The 20263-nt window shown below is 36.1% G+C and overlaps 1 protein-coding gene across 1 annotated transcript; it reads left to right on the forward strand.

The window, feature by feature from the left end:
- The first annotated feature begins 3444 nt into the window (after positions 1-3444).
- On the forward strand, positions 3445-5003 carry LOC131856003 (iridoid oxidase-like). The gene is made up of 2 exons (XM_059207060.1): positions 3445-4262; positions 4355-5003. Exons 1-2 carry the CDS (start codon positions 3447-3449, stop codon positions 4985-4987), a joined length of 1449 nt encoding a protein of 482 aa, XP_059063043.1. The 5' UTR covers positions 3445-3446; the 3' UTR covers positions 4988-5003.
- The last annotated feature ends 15260 nt before the right edge of the window (positions 5004-20263 follow it).

Below are 20263 nucleotides of genomic sequence, written 5' to 3' on the forward strand. Positions count from 1 at the left end.
TAAGCCCATCCCATTTCTCCTCCATGGTCTTGTCCCCAATATGTATATTTCAAAACCTTCCTCCTTAGAATTCTACATCGCACCACTTCCACAATGGCCTCTCTCATTTTCCCAATTACCACTTCTAGTTGAGTTGACTCCTCACGAAACACTTTGCCATTTCTTTAATAAGAATAATATTATAATAATAAATTCTAATATTTACGCCAAAGGTGTCTCTTTATTTGAGATGCACTACCTGATATGGGAAATCAACAGTTCACATTTATTTAGAGGCCTGCAAGATGATTGAAATGTCTGTAGCCATCGATTTTTATTCATTTATTTTTCACATTTATCGATTCTTTTTCACTTCACATTTTTTGTCCACCTCTCACAATTATCGAAACATTCGTTTGTTTAAATACCTTCACACCACCAATACATGGTATTACTTTATGCCAAAAAAAAAATTATCTGATCCCGAGATATTGCAGCGCGCATTTTCCCTTGACATATTCTCGCTTTAACTGTGTGAATTGATTGAAACTGCAGCCATAAAGAGATTGGTTTCAGTCCTTTTTTTATTATTATTTTCAATGAATGGCACATTTGAAGCTATTTTTTTAAAAAAAATTACTATGTTGTGTTTAAACTATTTTTGCAATTTGTGTATTAAAAAATCAAAGTTAGTAAGAAAAATGAATTTATATTCGTGTGTTTTGCAAGGTAAGCATATATTATCTATGTCATTTTCTATAGATGGACAAAGTCAAAAAAATCATTGAAATTATTGTTGTTGTCATATTCAACACTTCTGTTGTTGGTTTGTTTTTTAATACAATTTATATTTAATATAATATAAGATAAAATAATAGTAATATAATATCAATTCATTAATAATTATTATAATATTTATCTTGTTATCTTATTGTAATAAATTGATATAATTATAATATTGTTGTAATTTATATAGATTACATTTTAAAGATATATAAAAAATTAGAAATATAATAATATAATAATAATGAAATAATATTATAATAAAAATAATATTAGAAGATAATAAAATAAAAATGTAATATTAGTTACAATATCATAATATCGTAATGATAATATAATAAGAATAATATTATAATAATAAATAATAATATTTATAATATAATACAAATTTATTATAATATCATCATTAATTTTTTAATACGTACAATGTTTGATTTTATTTTAAATTATTTTATTATATTATTCAAATTTTTAGTTTATTATTAACATAATTATTAATTCTATTAAATTTTGAAATTCTCTCATTTTAACCCGATTTCTATCTCTATTATTTCCTCTCCACCCTCTCTCCATCCACATCTTTATTTCTATCTTTCTCTCTATCTGTCACCTATCTCGATCTCCTTATCACTCCCTACATCTCTATCTTCCCCCCTCCATTTTGCCCACATCTCTCTATCTCCTCCTCTTTCTATCCCTATCTCTATCACTCCCTCTTTTTGTATTTCTCGATTTCTCCTCTATCATCTTTAATTCTTTCCTTTACTACCCTTCCCTCCCTCTCTATCTATTTCTATATATATCTCTCTCCCTCTCCCTCTCTAGCTCCATATCTGTATCACTCTCTCACACGCACATACTCTCTCTCTCTCTCTCTCTCTCTCTCTCTCTCTAGACTTCTAAATCTATATCTCTTTTCCTCTCTATACATGTCCACATTTACTCTTCCATTTCTCACTCTATCTCTATTTCATTATCTCTCCATCTTTCTCCCTCTCTTTCCCTCTATATATCACTTCCTATCTTTGTCTTTATCTTCATATCTCTCACTCTTTTTATATTTATCTCTTACACCTCTATCTATCCCTCTCTTCTTTCGATCTTTGTCTCTCCATCATTATATGATTCTCTCTTCCATCTCTAACTATCCCTCTCCTTTCTCTCTCTTGATCTCTCCCTCTCCTTCTCTCCATATCTCTCTCCTCCATCTCTCTCTCTCTCTCTCTCTCTCTCTCTCTCTCTCTCTCTCTCTCTCTCTCTCTCTCTCTCACCCAATTCATTTTGTCATCATTTATATTTCTCACGGAATGAACCTCCCTGCATGCAACCCTGAGCATTACAAATTTTAGTGCTTTCATTTATTTATCTACCATTTCAAATTTTTTTAGCAACTTTTCTTGTTTCCTTCTCTTGTAAAAAGAAGTGATTTGGCTTGAGGGATCAATCACATGCAAATCTGTAGAGGCATGCAAGACAATACATTTGATATGGATCCCATCTAGAATAGGTTGAGTCATTGATCTTGGTAGTCAACCAATTCAGTCATGTTTGAATTCTTGTAAGCTGGTATAAAATTGATTTGAAGGTTTCTTCAAAACACACACATTGAACGGTACGTAAATATACCATAACATATAGACTCAGGATCAAGAGGACATTGTTGTATGAGCTATTATCATTTGCATACACATTTGATGTGTTGGTATGTGCCCAAGCTTGTTTGTTCACTCTTAACACATCCAAATTGATTTTGATCTTTAATGGAGCCTAAAGACATTGCCATTGACAAACAACCTATGACAGACATTTCTTCTTCTAACATATACGTTGCTCCTTGAAATAATCTCTATACAAAAAATTTGTTCGATAGTTATTAAAAGACTATAGACCAGTTAGTAGGAAGATTCTCAATTTAAAGGATACAAATGTTGTCTAATCGATTCAAAATAAAAAGTTGTTGAATCTCAATTATTCACAGATTAAAAATCATTGTTTTATATATATATATATATCCAACGTCATATACAACACAAATGTATATAATAAATAGACCCAACAACTCCCCACTTGATCTTGACCTTTCATAACGATTCGACATATCCATTTTAATTTTTTATTGACAAAGGGCAAAGAATAACAGTCCAAAGCAGTAATATCTCCTAGACCGTGCCGTATTTTACATTGTATCGAGTTGTATTGTTTATCACATTTCACATGCATACACAAATGACAATGCCCGTTACCAAATATGACAAATTGATTCCACTTTTCTTGGAGGACAGTTTTGTCCGATTCCGTGAACGCTGTTCTTGGTATATTTAGGTCAACGATACTAAGTTACCGAATACATTTTTATATACACAAATCTTATCAGGAAAAATGGCGTCCTTTGATAGATCCCGATTTTTTGTCAGATTCCATCAAGAAATCATTTTAGGAAAATGATTTTTATACATAAAATATTTGTAAGGGAAAATGGTCAGCGTCTTTGACAGAGTCCCGGGAGATCTGAAATCTATTTAGGAATATATTTTTGTCCCAATGCTGTATAGATATCTATATATACTAATCTGCTGAGGAATTGATTCCCAAGCAGATCTAAAATCCATTCAATGGAAGGGCAATGGGTGATTTGGCTTTCAGCGCTGGTAAGCAGTGTGCTCGCTTATTTCTTAGTAGATTTAATGGGGAAAAGAAAGAAGAAGAGCAGAGCAAATCTTCCTCCTGGACCTCCTGGCTGGCCCATCGTGGGAAACCTTCTCCAGCTGGGGAAAAAACCCAATGAATCTCTGTGGGCTCTTTCTCAGCAATACGGTCCTCTCATGACTCTCTCTCTCGGCATGAAAACTGCTGTGGTGGTTTCATCCTCTGAAATGGCAAAAGAGGTCCTCAAAATCCACGACCAGAATTTTGCAGGACGGATTATGATAGAAGCAGCAAAGGTGTTTTCTCACCATGAATCTTCAATTGCTTTTGCTCAGTATGGAGATTACTGGCGGAAGTTCAGACGCATTGCCACCACAGAGCTTTTCACTCCCACCAGACTCCAAGCGCTGCAACATCTCAGAAGAGATCAAGTCTCCGAGACGATTCGAATGGTCTTTGAGAAGAAGGGGACGAGTATGAATATTGCAGAGCTGGTGTACTACGAGGGTCTCAATCTCATGAGCAACGCCATTTTCAGTAAGAACTTGTTCGATCCCAAAAATCTAGAGTCTGCAGAATTGAGAAACACTTTTAGTGAAATGGTGAACTTGACCGGAAAACCCAACTTGGCCGACTTTTATCCGTTTCTGAAGTTGGTGGACCCTCAGGGAGTGTGCCGTCGTCTGACAGTCCATCATAAGCGACTACATGAGTACTTAGATGTATTCATACAAGATCGGTTGGAGGCGAGGAGGCAAGGGGTCGGTCTACCCAAGGAAAAGGACTTTCTCGACATTCTGCTCGATCTGACTGCCCATGATTTCACTCTGGTGAATATCAGGGCTTTACTCTTGGTGAGTCTTGTTCAACGCCTATTTTGACTCATTTTTTATTTAATAATATATTTTTATTATTATTGATGAGTCATTTCCTTATGATCATGTAGGAACTCTTGTCTGCTGGTAGTGATACTACTACTACAACAATTGAATGGGTTATGGTGGAACTAATTGCCAATCCTTACGTAATGAAAAAAGCGCAAAAGGAATTAGAAGAGGTAATTGGTCTCAATCGAAAAGTGGAAGAATCTGACATAGATCGTCTACCTTATCTCCATGCTATAGTGAAAGAAGTGTTTCGACTACACCCAGCACTTCCTTTGGCATTGCCCCATAGAGCAGACAACTCATGTGAGGTGGCAGGGTATATGATACCTAAGCATGCCATGGTGATTGTGAATCTGTGGGCAATTGGAAGAGATCCTAAAATTTGGAAAGAACCTTTAAAATTTATGCCAGAGAGGTTTTTTAATGGTGAGAATAGTAAGGTAAAGTATAAGGGACAAAATTTTGAGCTGATACCATTTGGAGCTGGAAGAAGAATATGCTTAGGACTTCCTTTGGCTCATCAAATGGTTCATTTTACTATTGCTTCCTTAATCCATTCCTTCAATTGGATGCTTCCAATAGGGATGAATTATAATAAGATAGACATGAGTGAGACATTTGGAATAGTATTAAAGAAGTCTAAAGAATTGCATGCAATCCCCACACCAAGATTACCAAATCATCTATACTAAAATAATATGTTAGTTCAATAAGGGTCAAAGAGGTTTACGATGAGTTTTTGGCTATGTAAATACCATTTACTAGCTCTTTTACCAAGTTTGATGTAAGTTTATGTTAACTGATATTATGAATCATTAAATAAATATTATGAAAGTGTTTAATGTCTCATGCTTATGTGCCTTGTATGCCTATTTGAATTTCTATTGGTACTAACATTATACTTATCGATGGTGTGTTTATTATCATTAATATAATTCATGCATTTAAATTTTTTTTTTGAAATTATTGTGTTCGGTTGTGTATTATGGGATGTATACATAATGACTTCTATTTTTAAACTATAATAGTGTTTTGGCTTCACTATTCACTATATTTGTTATGTGTCATTATGATGATGGTATTTTGTTCAACATTATGATTGGTGAACTTATTGATTTATGCATCTATGATATCTAAATCATGTTAACTTTAGATTATTTCAATTGAAGCAATTAATTGATAGTGTTTTATTGGCATTACATCATGTTGGATTTTTATATTGTGCTTTAACTTAGTAATGTTTGGGTTCATTTATGGCCTAGGAGTTGAGTTCTTAACAGGAGAATCCTTGTTGAAGATACATAAAGAGTCTTGATTGTATATTAATCATATATTATAAATCATATGTTTGTACACTTCACAAGATACAATGTAGGTATGATCTACTATAAGATTATATTTTAATGTCCATTTAGTTCGTAGTAACCCGTTATACTTAACCCAAGAAAATTTTGACCATTTTTTTTTTTTAATAAATTTAATCATTTGTGTTTGATTCAATTGCATACTCTGGGCATCTATCCATTTGGATTAGGCATTCATCCATCCGGGATGAGCATCTAACCATACAGGTTAGGCATCTGTCCATACGGGACATGAGGTTTCATCTATCCAATACGGGATAGGCATCTACCCAAACAGGGTAGGCATCTATCCAACTTGGGATAGGAGGTGCTCTGGCCAAAGACTTAGACTCATCGGGACCATTCGTATCCTGAGTCACTCACTAAGAATTACACTCCTTTAATAGGTGTGCCCCGAGGTCACCGTCCTTAGGAGCAAGTAAAATAATATATTGCAAGCTTGAATTCCACCTTGAAATTTGGCCTAAAGCCTCGGGAAGTCAAGCGAATCCATACGGGATTCCTTTCGAGTATGCGTTGAATTACTTTTTATTTTATTACACTTATCTTTCAATTAGGATTCTTCACAATCCATCTTCTTACCAAATCCTAGACCCCATCCCCAAACGCCTGAGTACTAGGAACAACTATGTCCCTAGACTGCCTACATACCCGTTTTGGCACGGGTTCAAGGCGTATAGTATGTAGTTTTGTTTCTAATCTATGGTTTAATGTAAATTGTTTGGTGGGTACGCAACCCTTTCTAGGGTCAATGTCCCAGACAGTTTCTCTGTGGTTGCTACCCATGATGGTAGCATTTAAGCAAAGGCTCAAGGTGGCTTAATGCTTGTGGCCTAAAGCCACTAGGTCCTAATACCTATTATAAGCGTCACCTGACTCAATTGTCAATCGTCAACAACTCTTTGAGATTAAGCCAAGTTTATAAAAGTATTTCACTCAATCAACCATAAAGGGGTTTACTATGGTTTAACTAGCAGATGTAAATCATTTAAAGATTATCTTATTAGATTATCGATCCAAGGGGGATTACCCGCCCCTTGGATTTTAACTTCCAAGTGTCCCTTATTACTCCTCGACGATTTATAGGGATGATGCCAAAGATGTCATTAATGTAGCTTTATTAGGCGTTAGGTGCAGTAGTTCAACACGACGGCATTACCCATAAGCGTGACCTAGAGACACCATATATACCGAATGTTGCTAAGTTTTTTTGTTTCCAACTCCTCTTGTTTAGATTTTTTTTTTTAAGAGGTCCAACTATTATACTTTGGAAGATTAAAATAAACATCACTCTAGAATAATTTAAAGTTGAGACTATTTTGCAAGAATTAAATAATTAAAAGAAAATAACTCATGAGTTTAATTCTACATATAAAGGAAAGAGATTTACTTAAACGTAACAACTTAATACTACTAGGTGGTTAATATTCAAAAGAGAGAGTCATCATCTAGTTCTCGTAAATTGTAATAACACAACTAGTGAGGTAATAATGGCTCTAATTTGTAATTGTATGAAGCGATTAAATGTATAAAAGGTGTACATTGTCTAGCAACTAACAAAAAAATTGCCTCCATCAAGAATTACACTTCGTGTTAGCAAATCGAATATTATAATAATCAATACAATTTATATTCAAGTTCAACTACCTATACAAATCAAAGTTTTTTTTTTCTTTTTTAAATGTTAAAATTATAATCAATTAATTCCAATTAACTTTGATAATTTACTAATGCATTAAAATATTTACCATATGATTAGCTTGTAAACATGTAAAACTAATTTACTAATGTTAATTCCAATTAAGATTGAAAATTTAATAGTACATAAAAATAAATACCATAATTAACATGTAAAAATAACCCACTTAGTTTATGTATTACTAATTAAATTTATTATTATTATTATTATTCTTTGTAAAAATTTATGGTACCACTTATAACCATAACTTATATTGTTTACTTTAACCTTCTAATCAGTTAATGTAAATCAAATTACATTATTAAAATTATATCAATATGAAAATCGAATTTATAATGGCAAAACGATTTGAAAATTAGTATTACAAATGCAGGAAAAATGAATTTCATAGTTATAAATATAAATGTCAAAGCAAATATTCAAACACCAAAATAGTCAGTTACTTTATTAAACCGCATGGCGAGGTAATTAGAAAATGAGTGGGGAGTGGGAAGTGGGCCCACGACCCCCCCAACCCCTCTCCCCCCCCAACTTCCCACATAAAAAGGCTTTCCAGTATAAAAGGATTCTTTTAAAATGGAAACAACGCGCCCTTTCTTTCCTTTTTTTTTTGAAAAGAAACATTTATATCAATGAATAACTCCCAATTAAAATTTATAATGTATTTCAATATATGATATTATTAACATATTCCTATTTTTTATATATATATATATATGATCTGATTTTTTTTATTTATTTTTTTTGATAAAAATGGACAAGCCACTAAACTTATTTATTATTCATAAATATGTTTACATCGGGTTCAAAAGAGGCATACCGACAGGAAAGAACCCGCAAGAAAACCTTTGGTTGTAGCCTTAAAAAAAAAACTAAACACTACCCTTACATCATTTGTTACATATCCAATATGATCCCCCAAACCCCTACATATGAAATTATACAAGGGTCCCATAGGACTTTTACAAAAAAACCAGTCTGCTGCCAAATAAAGGGCTGAATAACAAAATTCCATCAATATATCATGAAGGACCACCAAGGAGACAAGAAACAATAGTAATGTAGGAACTTCTACCAATTGAAACCAAAGAGAGCCTCCTTGGAAGATATGATACTGCCAGAAAACTCCAGCATAACAGCAGCCATAAAAACCTTTGAATCTGCATCCAAAAACCATACCACCAACTCCAAGATAAAAACAATCAGATATGCAAAAACCAAGAACTATTGCTCTCCTCTAGAGGATCATGGGCTGAATTGGGAGGAGGAATAACCCTCAATGGAAGTGCCAAACAAGCAAGAGCGGTGAACAAAAAGCCCAAAGAAAGCAATGAGTGCAAGGCCTCAAAAACCACCCAAGCTTTATCCACATACTGATTAGGAACCAGATACAACAAAAAATCCATAGAAGCCCGTGTATCTTCCATGGTGTCACAAATCAACACCATTCTTAATTCATACAATAATTGACCAAACCAACCATTAACCATGAGCTCATGGCGAGGAAGAAACCCACCATAATAAAAAGACCCCACATCAAAATGATAATCAGCCAATGCAGAAGAAACCATATCCCAATTACATACTGTCGAAAAAATGAACGTGGAAACCAAGAGGCAGACCAAATCATCGTCAAGTAAAATATCATAACAGATTGTAACAAACCAAGACAAAAGCTTAGCATAAGAAATATGAGGCCAAATTTCCAGCCAACGGCACCTCAGAAGTTTGCGGAATTCAAAAGCCACCGCAGAGAAAACAAATTAAAGACCTTACCAAGCTTGTCACCATTATCCACGTTCTCATCCTCCGATACCCCAACTTCGAGCACCACTCTGTATATACTAGAGGCCATGGAAGATGACATTTGCAGAAAGAAGAAACTCCAGAAAAAACCACATAACCATAAAACCCAAAATGTTGCTTTTCTCATAATAAAACAAGATAACACATGAAAGTATTAATGAAAAACCCACCATCAACTTACCATAATAATAAGAACAGATATGCAAAATATCCATTGCAAACTTCCATGATTTGAACTTTTCACAGGGGTTAACAACCCTGAAAACTGACAAACATAAATGAAAATCAAGAAGGAGAGGACACCACCACCAAAACAAATGATCACCGCATAATACCAAATCTGTCATGGCCGAAAACTCACACAGTGCGAACATTGATGCAGAACCAATCCTCAACAAATAATAATAACCCAAGATCGTACCGCACATTAAAAAGTAACACACATACCACAAACCTATGAAGGACCGAAAATAAAAGACATTCAAACTCACAAGCCACCACCCTTGAATATATCATGATCAACCATGTCCTCACCCTATAAATGGCATTATATATGACAGATACAGAAGTATGGTTTCTACATCAGATATAAGGCACATACAAAGTCATCCATAAAGTGAAAAAGAAGATGAACCTGACCAATCAAGGAGGGTGGGCAACCAATCAGCCAAAAAGAAAAGAACTTTGAACACCTTCCCAAACTATCGAAGGAATTTCAGATGAATTAACCAACCAGAAATGAGCTTTACTTTCAATGGCAAGATTTGCCAGGAAATCAGTCACTCTGTTAATTTCCCTATAGCAATGACATATTAGGAAAGAATCAAAAGCATCTAATTTCTATAAAATTTGATCCAACAAATACTGCAACTTCCAACAATTAGATTTCTTCTTCATAACACTCTGAATAATAACCATTGAATCACCTTCAATTATTGTGTTCTTGATCTTTAGAGAAATTGTCATATCCAACCCTAAAGACAAAGCTTGAAACTCAGCAAAATTGTTAGTGATATAACCAAGATCATGGCATTTAGCAAGAATGAGATGCGCATTATGATCAAAGATAGCCATCCCCACCCCTGCCTTCCCAGGGTTTCCCTGGGAGGCACCATCAAAATTAAGTTTAAAGTGACCCCAAGGCGAAGGTTTCCATTTGGTCAGTGCCCGCTTCGCAAGAGAATTATAACTCTTGGAGATTGAGCCATGAGAAGGTAAAGTCGAGAGGGCTCCCCAAACCCTGGTAATCCTACTATCCCAATGCAAGAAAGAAGATTGACTTCCCAAGTTCTTATAGATATAAGACAAAGCAACCTCCGAAATCGAGGCTTCTATTTTATGCAAAACCTCTGATACTAAGGAAGTAACCTTCTTAAAAATCATTTTATTCTGTTCCAGCCAAATATTCCAAATGATAATAGATTGACAGATAACCCAAAGACATGCACAAAAAGAAGAAGAAAACATGAGAGGGTGGGAATGAAAATGAGAGGCAAGGTCCTTGCCTATAACATCAGATAAGCCCAATTTACTAAGCAGCCAATTCCAAGAATCATAAGCAAAATCACAATGGAGAAACAGATGTGAGGAGGACTCCAGGTTCTTATTACAAAGAACACAAGGAAAAGCCACAGTAATGCCTAATCTATCCAATGGCATGCCTATAAGAACTCTATCCTAGACAGCCAACCAAGCAAAAAAACCAGCCTTGGGTAAACAAGTTGAATGCCAGAACAACTTATAGGGCCAATAAGAGCCAAAAGTTGTAGATAAAAGGGAAATATATCCTCCCTTAATAGAATATTTACCAGAAGCATTCCCAGTCCAAATAAATTCATCTTCAGAGTGCGAGAAAGTAATAAATGTTTCACTCAAAATCTTAACAAACTCTTCTTTCAAATGCAAATCCACATCAAGGAAGTCAATCGACTTCCATTTAACTAACTTCAAAGGACCATCCTGAACAATATCAAAATAATCTGCCACAAACACACCCCAAAGAGAGGTGATGAGACCAATCAAGGGAGACCAATCCCTAATACTAATCAAAGAACAATGTTTGTTCCATGATTCATCCCAGGGTATAGCTTTCCTTCCATTATGAACAACCCATGAGAGGCAGGGGATAATAACTGATCTACATTTGCATAAGAAATTCCAAATGACCGAACCAGAAGGTAAATTAGAGAATTTGAAAATACTCTCTTTGGGACCATTATTTAGATATTTGGCAAACATAATCTAATCCCAAAAAGAGGTAGGCTTCTCATACAATCTCCAAACCAATTTGGCCCCTAAGGCTAAATTTTGGGTCTCCAAATTATGAACCCCGATCCCCCTTGAAACCTATGGCAAGCAATTTTTCTCCCAAGCAACCAAAGGCAACCTCTTCTTACCATCTTTATTATTATAGCAAAGAAAACATCAAAGAGTATCTTGCAAATTTACAACAACAGACTTGGGAGACTCTAAAACGGACATTAAATAAATTGGAATAGAACTCATAACAGATTTAATAAGTGTCAGTTTTCCAGCTGAAGTCAACCATTTGTGATTCCAAGAATGAATTCTTTTTGAAATGGCCGAAGTTACCTTATCCCAAAATCCAAGCCTATCTTGCTTAACAAAAAAGGGAATCCCAAGATAGGAACAGGGCAAGTTACCAATCTGAAAACCCCAGAAGGAATGCAACCTCTGCCGCACCAACAGTGATGTATTAAGAAAGAAGATTTTAGACTTATCAATATTGACTTTTTAACCTGAAAACAAGGCATATTCTTGAATAACACTTGAGATAATCTTAGCCTCTGACAGAGAATAATGCCCAAACAACAGGGTATCATTAGCAAAGAGGCAATGAGAGATAGCTTGAGGAAAATTCAAAAACCTAATACATCACCAAGAGCCCTGTGATCTAGCAGCCCTGATAGCCCAACTAAAGGATTCAACAAGCAGAATAAACAAAAAAGGAGAAAGGGGATCTCCTTGCCTCAAACCTCTGGAAGAGGAGAAGAAACCACAGGGAGAACCATTGAGGATTACTGAAAATCTAGCAGAAGACATACAAGAGCGAATCCATTTTACCCAAGCGTACGAAAAACCCAAACTCAACAACACTTTACACAAAGCATGTCATTCTACTCTATCACAAGCCTTCATCATATCAAGCTTAAGAATCATAGTCAAAGACCTCTGGGAGGAGATAGAATGCAACAACTGATGCGCTACAATAGCTCCTTCCGCAGTTTCCCTCCCTAGAACAAAACCCCCTTGCTCCAAGGAAATAAGCTATCTCTCCTTCGAATATCATTTGGAACATATGGTTAGAAAGAAACAATAGGATTTTAAGAAAGTTATCAGCTTCGCTCTCCGACATTTTAGTCAAGATAGAGGCTTCTATCTCAAAGGTGGATTTGTCATACATTCATAAGAATTTGGAAAATTTGACATCCTTCTCTCATTGGGATGGCAGGATTACAAGGACATGGAAATCTCTCTCTGCCATCCCTTCTCATGGGTCTGTTGCAAAAGGTCTGGTTACTAGTAATAAGAGACGTGCTGCTAGATGGGATCCTCCTCCTTTGGGCCATTTCAAGCTTGATTTTGATGGTGCTTCTAGGGGTAACCCGGGATTGGCTGGGGCTGGTATGCCTATTTTTTACTGTTTTAATAGTTGCGCAATGTCATGCCCTTGGTTCCTAGTCAAACAATTTTGCTGAATGCCAAGCTTTGTCACTTGGGATTGATTTGGCTATTTCTTTAGGGATTAAAAATCTATTGATTCAGGGGGATTCGATGGTCATCATTCAGAGTGTTATGAGTTGTAAGAGTAATTGTTGGCACTTGAAGTACATTTTAGATCATATTTTGGAGAAATTATCCTTCTTTGATACATTCTCATTATCTCATTGTTTTAGAGAGTTGAATAGGCTGGCAGATTTTCTGGCTAACATGGCAATTGACACCGGTGCTCAACTTAAGATTGTGGAGGTAAGTGATATTCCTCAAGACATTTTTCTTAGGTATTTGATCTAATCCTAAGGTTTTAAGGTGATTGTTTTATATATATATATATATGATCTGATTTTTTTTATTTATTTTTTTTGATAAAAATGGACAAGCCACTAAACTTATTTATTATTCATAAATATGTTTACATCGGGTTCAAAAGAGCCATACCGACAGGAAAGAACCCGCAAGAAAACCTTTGGTTGTAGCCTTAAAAAAAAAACTAAACACTACCCTTACATCATTTGTTACATATCCAATGTGATCCCCCAAACCCCTACATATGAAATTATACAAGGGTCCCATAGGACTTTTACAAAAAAACCAGTCTGCTGCCAAATAAAGGGCTGAATAACAAAATTCCATCAATATATCATGAAGGACCACCAAGGAGACAAGAAACAATAGTAATGTAGGAACTTCTACCAATTGAAACCAAAGAGAGCCTCCTTGGAAGATATGATACTGCCAGAAAACTCCAGCATAACAGCAGCCAAAAAAACCTTTGAATCTGCATCCAAAAACCATACCACCAACTCCAAGATAAAAACAATCAGATATGCAAAAACCAAGAACTAGTGCTCTCCTCTAGAGGATCATGGGCTGAATTGGGAGGAGGAATAACCCTCAATGGAAGTGCCAAACAAGCAAGAGCGGTGAACAAAAAGCCCAAAGAAAGCAACGAGTGCAAGGCCTCAAAAACCACCCAAGCTTTATCCACATACTGATTAGGAACCAGATACAACAAAAAATCCATAGAAGCCCGTGTATCTTCCATGGTGTCACAAATCAACCCCATTCTTAATTCATACAATAATTGACCAAACCAACCATTAACCATGAGCTCATGGCGAGGAAGAAACCCACCATAATAAAAAGACCCCACATCAAAATGATAATCAGCCAATGCAGAAGAAACCATATCCCAATTACATACTGTCGAAAAAATGAACGTGGAAACCAAGAGGCAGACCAAATCATCGTCAAGTAAAATATCATAACAGATTGTAACAAACCAAGACAAAAGCTTAGCATAAGAAATATGAGGCCAAATTTCCAGCCAACGGCACCTCAGAAGTTTGCGGAATTCAAAAGCCACCGCAGAGAAAACAAATTAAAGACCTTACCAAGCTTGTCACCATTATCCACGTTCTCATCCTCCGATTCCCCAACTTCGAGCACCACTCTATATATACTAGAGGCCATGGAAGATGACATTTGCAGAAAGAAGAAACTCCAGAAAAAACCACATAACCATAAAACCCAAAATGTTGCTTTTCTCATAATAAAACAAGATAACACATGAAAGTATTAATGAAAAACCCACCATCAACTTACCATAATAATAAGAACAGATATGCAAAATATCCATTGCAAACTTCCATGATTTGAACATTTCACAAGGGTTAACAACCCTGAAAACTGACAAACATAAATGAAAATCAAGAAGGAGAGGACACCACCACCAAAACAAATGATCACCGCATAATACCAAATCTGTCACGGCCGAAAACTCACACAGTGCGAACATTGATGCAGTACCAATCCTCAACAAATAATAATAACCCAAGATCGTAACGCACATTAAAAAGTAACACACATACCACAAACCTATGAAGGACCGAAAATAAAAGACATTCAAACTCACAAGCCACCACCCTTGAATATATCATGATCAACCATGTCCTCACCCTATAAATGGCATTATATATGACAGATACAGAAGTATGGTTTCTACATCAGATATAAGGCACATACAAAGTCATCCATAAAGTGAAAAAGAAGATGAACCTGACCAATCAAGCAGGGTGGGCAACCAATCAGCCAAAAAGAAAAGAACTTTGAACACCTTCCCAAACTATCGAAGGAATTTCAGATGAATTAACCAACCAGAAATGAGCTTTACTTTCAATGGCAAGATTTGCCAGGAAATCAGTCACTCTGTTAATTTCCCTATAGCAATGACATATTAGGAAAGAATCAAAAGCATCTAATTTCTATAAAATTTGATCCAGCAAATACTGCAACTTCCAACAATTAGATTTCTTCTTCATAACACTCTGAATAATAACCATTGAATCACCTTCAATTACTATGTTCTTGATCTTTAGAGAAATTGTCATATCCAACCCTAAAGACAAAGCTTGAAACTCAATAAAATTGTTAGTGATATAACCAAGATCATGGCATTTAGCAAGAATGAGATGCGCATTATGATCAAAGATAGCCATCCCCACCCCTGCCTTCCCAGGGTTTCCCTGGGAGGCACCATCAAAATTAAGTTTAAAGTGACCCCAAGGCGAAGGTTTCCATTTGGTCAGTGCCCGCTTCGCAAGAGAATTATAACTCTTGGAGATTGAGCCATGAGAAGGTAAAGTCGAGAGGGCTCCCCAAACCCTGGTAATCCTACTATCCCAATGCAAGAAAGAAGATTGACTTCCCAAGTTCTTATAGATATAAGACAAAGCAACCTCCGAAATCGAGGCTTCTATTTTATGCAAAACCTCTGATACTAAGGAAGTAACCTTCTTAAAAATCATTTTATTCTGTTCCAGCCAAATATTCCAAATGATAATAGATTGAGAGATAACCCAAAGACATGCACAAAAAGAAGAAGAAAACATGAGAGGGTGGGAATGAAAATGAGAGGCAAGGTCCTTGCCTATAACATCAGATAAGCCCAATTTACTAAGCAGCCAATTCCAACAATCATAAGCAAAATCACAATGGAGAAACAGATGTGAGGAGGACTCCAGGTTCTTATTACAAAGAACACAAGGAAAAGCCACAGTAATGCCTAATCTATCCAACGGCATGCCTATAAGAACTCTATCCTAGACAGCCAACCAAGCAAAAAAACCAGCCTTGGGTAAACAAGTTGAATGCCAGAACAACTTATAGGGCCAATAAGAGCCAAAAGTTGTAGATAAAAGGGAAATATATCCTCCCTTAATAGAATATTTACCAGAAGCATTCCCAGTCCAAATAAATTCATCTTCAGAGTGCGAGAAAGTAATAAATGTTTCACTCAAAATCTTAACAAACTCTTCTTTCAAATGCAAATCCACATTAAGGAAGTCAATCGACTTCCATTTAACTAACTTCAAAGGACCATCCTGAACAATATCAAAATAATCTGCCACAAACACACCCCAAAGAGAGGTGATGAGACCAATCAAGGGAGACCAATCCCTAATACTAATCAAAGAACAATGTTTGTTCCATGATTCATCCCAGGGTATAGCTTTCCTTCCATTATGAACAACCCATGAGAGGCAGGGGATAATAACTGATCTACATTTGCATAAGAAATTCCAAATGACCGAACCAGAAGGTAAATTAGAGAATTTGAAAATACTCTCTTTGGGACCATTATTTAGATATTTGGCAAACATAATCTAATCCCAAAAAGAGGTAGGCTTCTCATACAATCTCCAAACCAATTTGGCCCCTAAGGCTAAATTTTGGGTCTCCAAATTATGAACCCCGATCCCCCTTGAAACCTATGGCAAGCAATTTTTCTCCCAAGCAACCAAAGGCAACCTCTTCTTGCCATCTTTATTATTATAGCAAAGAAAACATCAAAGAGTATCTTGCAAATTTACAACAACAGACTTGGGAGACTCTAAAACCGACATTAAATAAATTGGAATAGAACTCATAACAGATTTAATAAGTGTCAGTTTTCCAGCTGAAGTCAACCATTTGTGATTCCAAGAATGAATTCTTTTTGAAATGGCCGAAGTTACCTTATCCCAAAATCCAAGCCTATCTTGCTTAACAAAAAAGGGAATCCCAAGATAGGAACAGGGCAAGTTACCAATCTGAAAACCCCAGAAGGAATGCAACCTCTGCCGCACCAACAGTGATGTATTAAGAAAGAAGATTTTAGACTTATCAATATTGACTTTTTAACCTGAAAACAAGGCATATTCTTGAATAACACTTGAGATAATCTTAGCCTCTGACAGAGAATAATGCCCAAACAACAGGGTATCATTAGCAAAGAGGCAATGAGAGATAGCTTGAGGAAAATTCAAAAACCTAATACATCACCAAGAGCCCTGTGATCTAGCAGCCCTGATAGCCCAACTAAAGGATTCAACAATCAGAATAAACAAAAAAGGAGAAAGGGGATCTCCTTGCCTCAAACCTCTGGAAGAGGAGAAGAAACCACAGGGAGAACCATTGAGGATTACTGAAAATCTAGCAGAAGACATACAAGAGCGAATCCATTTTACCCAAGCGTACGAAAAACCCAAACTCAACAACACTTTACACAAAGCATGTCATTCTACTCTATCACAAGCCTTCATCATATCAAGCTTAAGAATCATAGTCAAAGACCTCTGGGAGGAGATAGAATGCAACAACTGATGCGCTACAATAGCTCCTTCCGCAGTTTCCCTCCCTAGAACAAAACCCCCTTGCTCCAAGGAAATAAGCTATCTCTCCTTCGAATATCATTTGGAACATATGGTTAGAAAGAAACAATAGGATTTTAAGAAAGTTATCAGCTTCGCTCTCTGACATTTTAGTCAAGATAGAGGCTTCTATCTCAAAGGTGGATTTGTCATACATTCATAAGAATTTGGAAAATTTGACATCCTTCTCTCATTGGGATGGCAGGATTACAAGGACATGGAAATCTCTCTCTGCCATCCCTTCTCATGGGTCTGTTGCAAAAGGTCTGGTTACTAGTAATAAGAGACGTGCTGCTAGATGGGATCCTCCTCCTTTGGGCCATTTCAAGCTTGATTTTGATGGTGCTTCTAGGGGTAACCCGGGATTGGCTGGGGCTGGTATGGCTATTTTTTACTGTTTTAATAGTTGCGCAATGTCATGCCCTTGGTTCCTAGTCAAACAATTTTGCTGAATGCCAAGCTTTGTCACTTGGGATTGATTTGGCTATTTCTTTAGGGATTAAAAATCTATTGATTCAGGGGGATTCGATGGTCATCATTCAGAGTGTTATGAGTTGTAAGAGTAATTGTTGGCACTTGAAGTACATTTTAGATCATATTTTGGAGAAATTATCCTTCTTTGATACATTCTCATTATCTCATTGTTTTAGAGAGTTGAATAGGCTGGCAGATTTTCTGGCTAACATGGCAATTGACACCGGTGCTCAACTTAAGATTGTGGAGGTAAGTGATATTCCTCAAGACATTTTTCTTAGGTATTTGATCTAATCCTAAGGTTTTAAGATGATTGTTTTGGGCTACTTCTTTCCTTTATCTCTTGAGGTATTCATATTATCCTCTACTCTGATCAGATTGTATTTGTACCACATGTGTAGATAGGAGGATGATAGGCTCTATTATGTTTCTGTTTACATATGGTGTATTCTTACAATTCTACATTTGGGCTAGATGTTGATGTTTATATCTCATGAGGTGTGGTTAGCAGGTAAACTACAGTTTGCAAATCATTCTAAAGATCAATTTATATTTTGTTGAGGTATGGGTTCTTGGGTATTTGATCTAACCTATGGGTTTATGGTAATTCATTTCAATTTATCTGTTTCTATTATCTCTTGAGGTACTCGTGTTATCCTTTACTCTAATCAAATTTTATTTGCACCACATGTGTAGATAGGAGGATGATAGGATATATTATGCTATTATTTACATATGGTATGTTCTTAAAATTTTCTTATGGGCTAGATGATGCGGTGTGTATCCCATGAGGTATGGTTAGCAGGTAATTTGCAGTTTTTGTCGAATATGCATGTTATTATAAAGATAAATTGAAATACTATTGAGGTAAGGGATATTCCTCAAGTCTATGTGTAAGGCAATAGGATGCCTTGTATAGGCCCTCTATTTTATATAGAAATCACATTTTTACTTTGTGTATCAGTCATTTATAGGGTGGTTGTGTTTTGAGCAGTTTTTTGTTTTCAGTCCTTCATAGGTTGTGGCATGCTTGTAACTTTTTAATGTGCAGTATGTTCCTAGGCTTTTATTACTTGTTAAAGTATTTGTACTATATTTTTGGCCGCCTTGTGTGTGTTCTCGGCCTCGACAGAATTGGTTTTATGTGATAATCATTGTTGAGGGTGGTGTCCTCTCTTGCTTGATATTCATTTATGGATGTCAGTTGACGGGTTGTTAATCCATGTGAAATGTTCAAATCAAGTAAGGTTGCAATGGATATTTTGCATTGCCATTATGGGAAGTTAAGGGCGGTTTTCTCATTTATATTATCTTGTCAAGCAGCTTTTTATGTTTATGTTTATGTGGCTTTTTTGGAGCTCTTCCTCCTACAAATGTCTTCTTCTCTATCTATTGGGGCATACAGAGTGGTTTTAGAAGCCTGAATAGTGGAAGAAGAAAATGAGGACAATTTTGTCAAGCTTGGTAAGGTCTTTAATTTGTTTACTCCTGCGGTGGATTTTGGATTCTATAGGCTTATGGGGTGTCAATGGCTCGAAGTTTGCCCTCAGGTTTCTTATGTTGAGCTTTTCTCTCGCTTTGTTACTATTTGTTATGATGTTTTACTTGATGAGGATTTGGTCCGCCTCTTGGTTTCTACGTTTATTTTTTCGACGGTATGTAATTGGGCCTCGGTTTCTCCTGCATTGGCTGATTGTCATTTTGATATGGGGTCTTTTTACTACGATGGCTCTCTTCCTCGTCACAAGCTTATGGTTAATGGTTGGTCTGGCCAATTATTGCATGAATTATGAATGGGATTGATATGTGATTCCATGGAAGACACTCGAGCCTCCATGGACTTTCTGTTGTATCTGGCTCCTCATCAGTGTGTGGATAAAGCTTGGGTTGTCTTTGAGACATTGCATTTGTTGATCACTCTAGGCTTTTTATTCTCTGCTCCTACTTGTTTGGCTTTTCCTCTAAGGGTTATTCCTCCTTCGGTCTCAGCTCATGAACCTCCGGAGGAGAGCACTAGCTCTTGGTTTTTGGATATCTGACTGCTTTTTGGAGTTGGTGGAATGGTTTTTGTTGTTGCAGATTGGGAGGTTCTTTGGCTTCTATTAGGCTCAGATGGCTATCTATGGCTTTGGCAGGAACTTATACATCTGTAGTATCTCCCTGGTGGTCCTTCATGGCATTTTTGTTCAGCCC

The sequence above is a fragment of the Cryptomeria japonica genome, chromosome 6 (assembly GCF_030272615.1).
Source record: "Cryptomeria japonica chromosome 6, Sugi_1.0, whole genome shotgun sequence".
Lineage (NCBI taxonomy): Eukaryota > Viridiplantae > Streptophyta > Pinopsida > Cupressales > Cupressaceae > Cryptomeria > Cryptomeria japonica.

Excerpts from the sequence above, each read along its gene's own strand:
- LOC131856003 (XM_059207060.1), top strand. The coding sequence starts at position 3,447 with ATGGGGAAAAGAAAGAAGAAGAGCAGAGCAAATCTTCCTCCTGGACCT. Across the intron at positions 4,263-4,354 it reads ATATCAGGGCTTTACTCTTG|GAACTCTTGTCTGCTGGTAG; the intron begins GTGAGTCTTGTT and ends ATGATCATGTAG.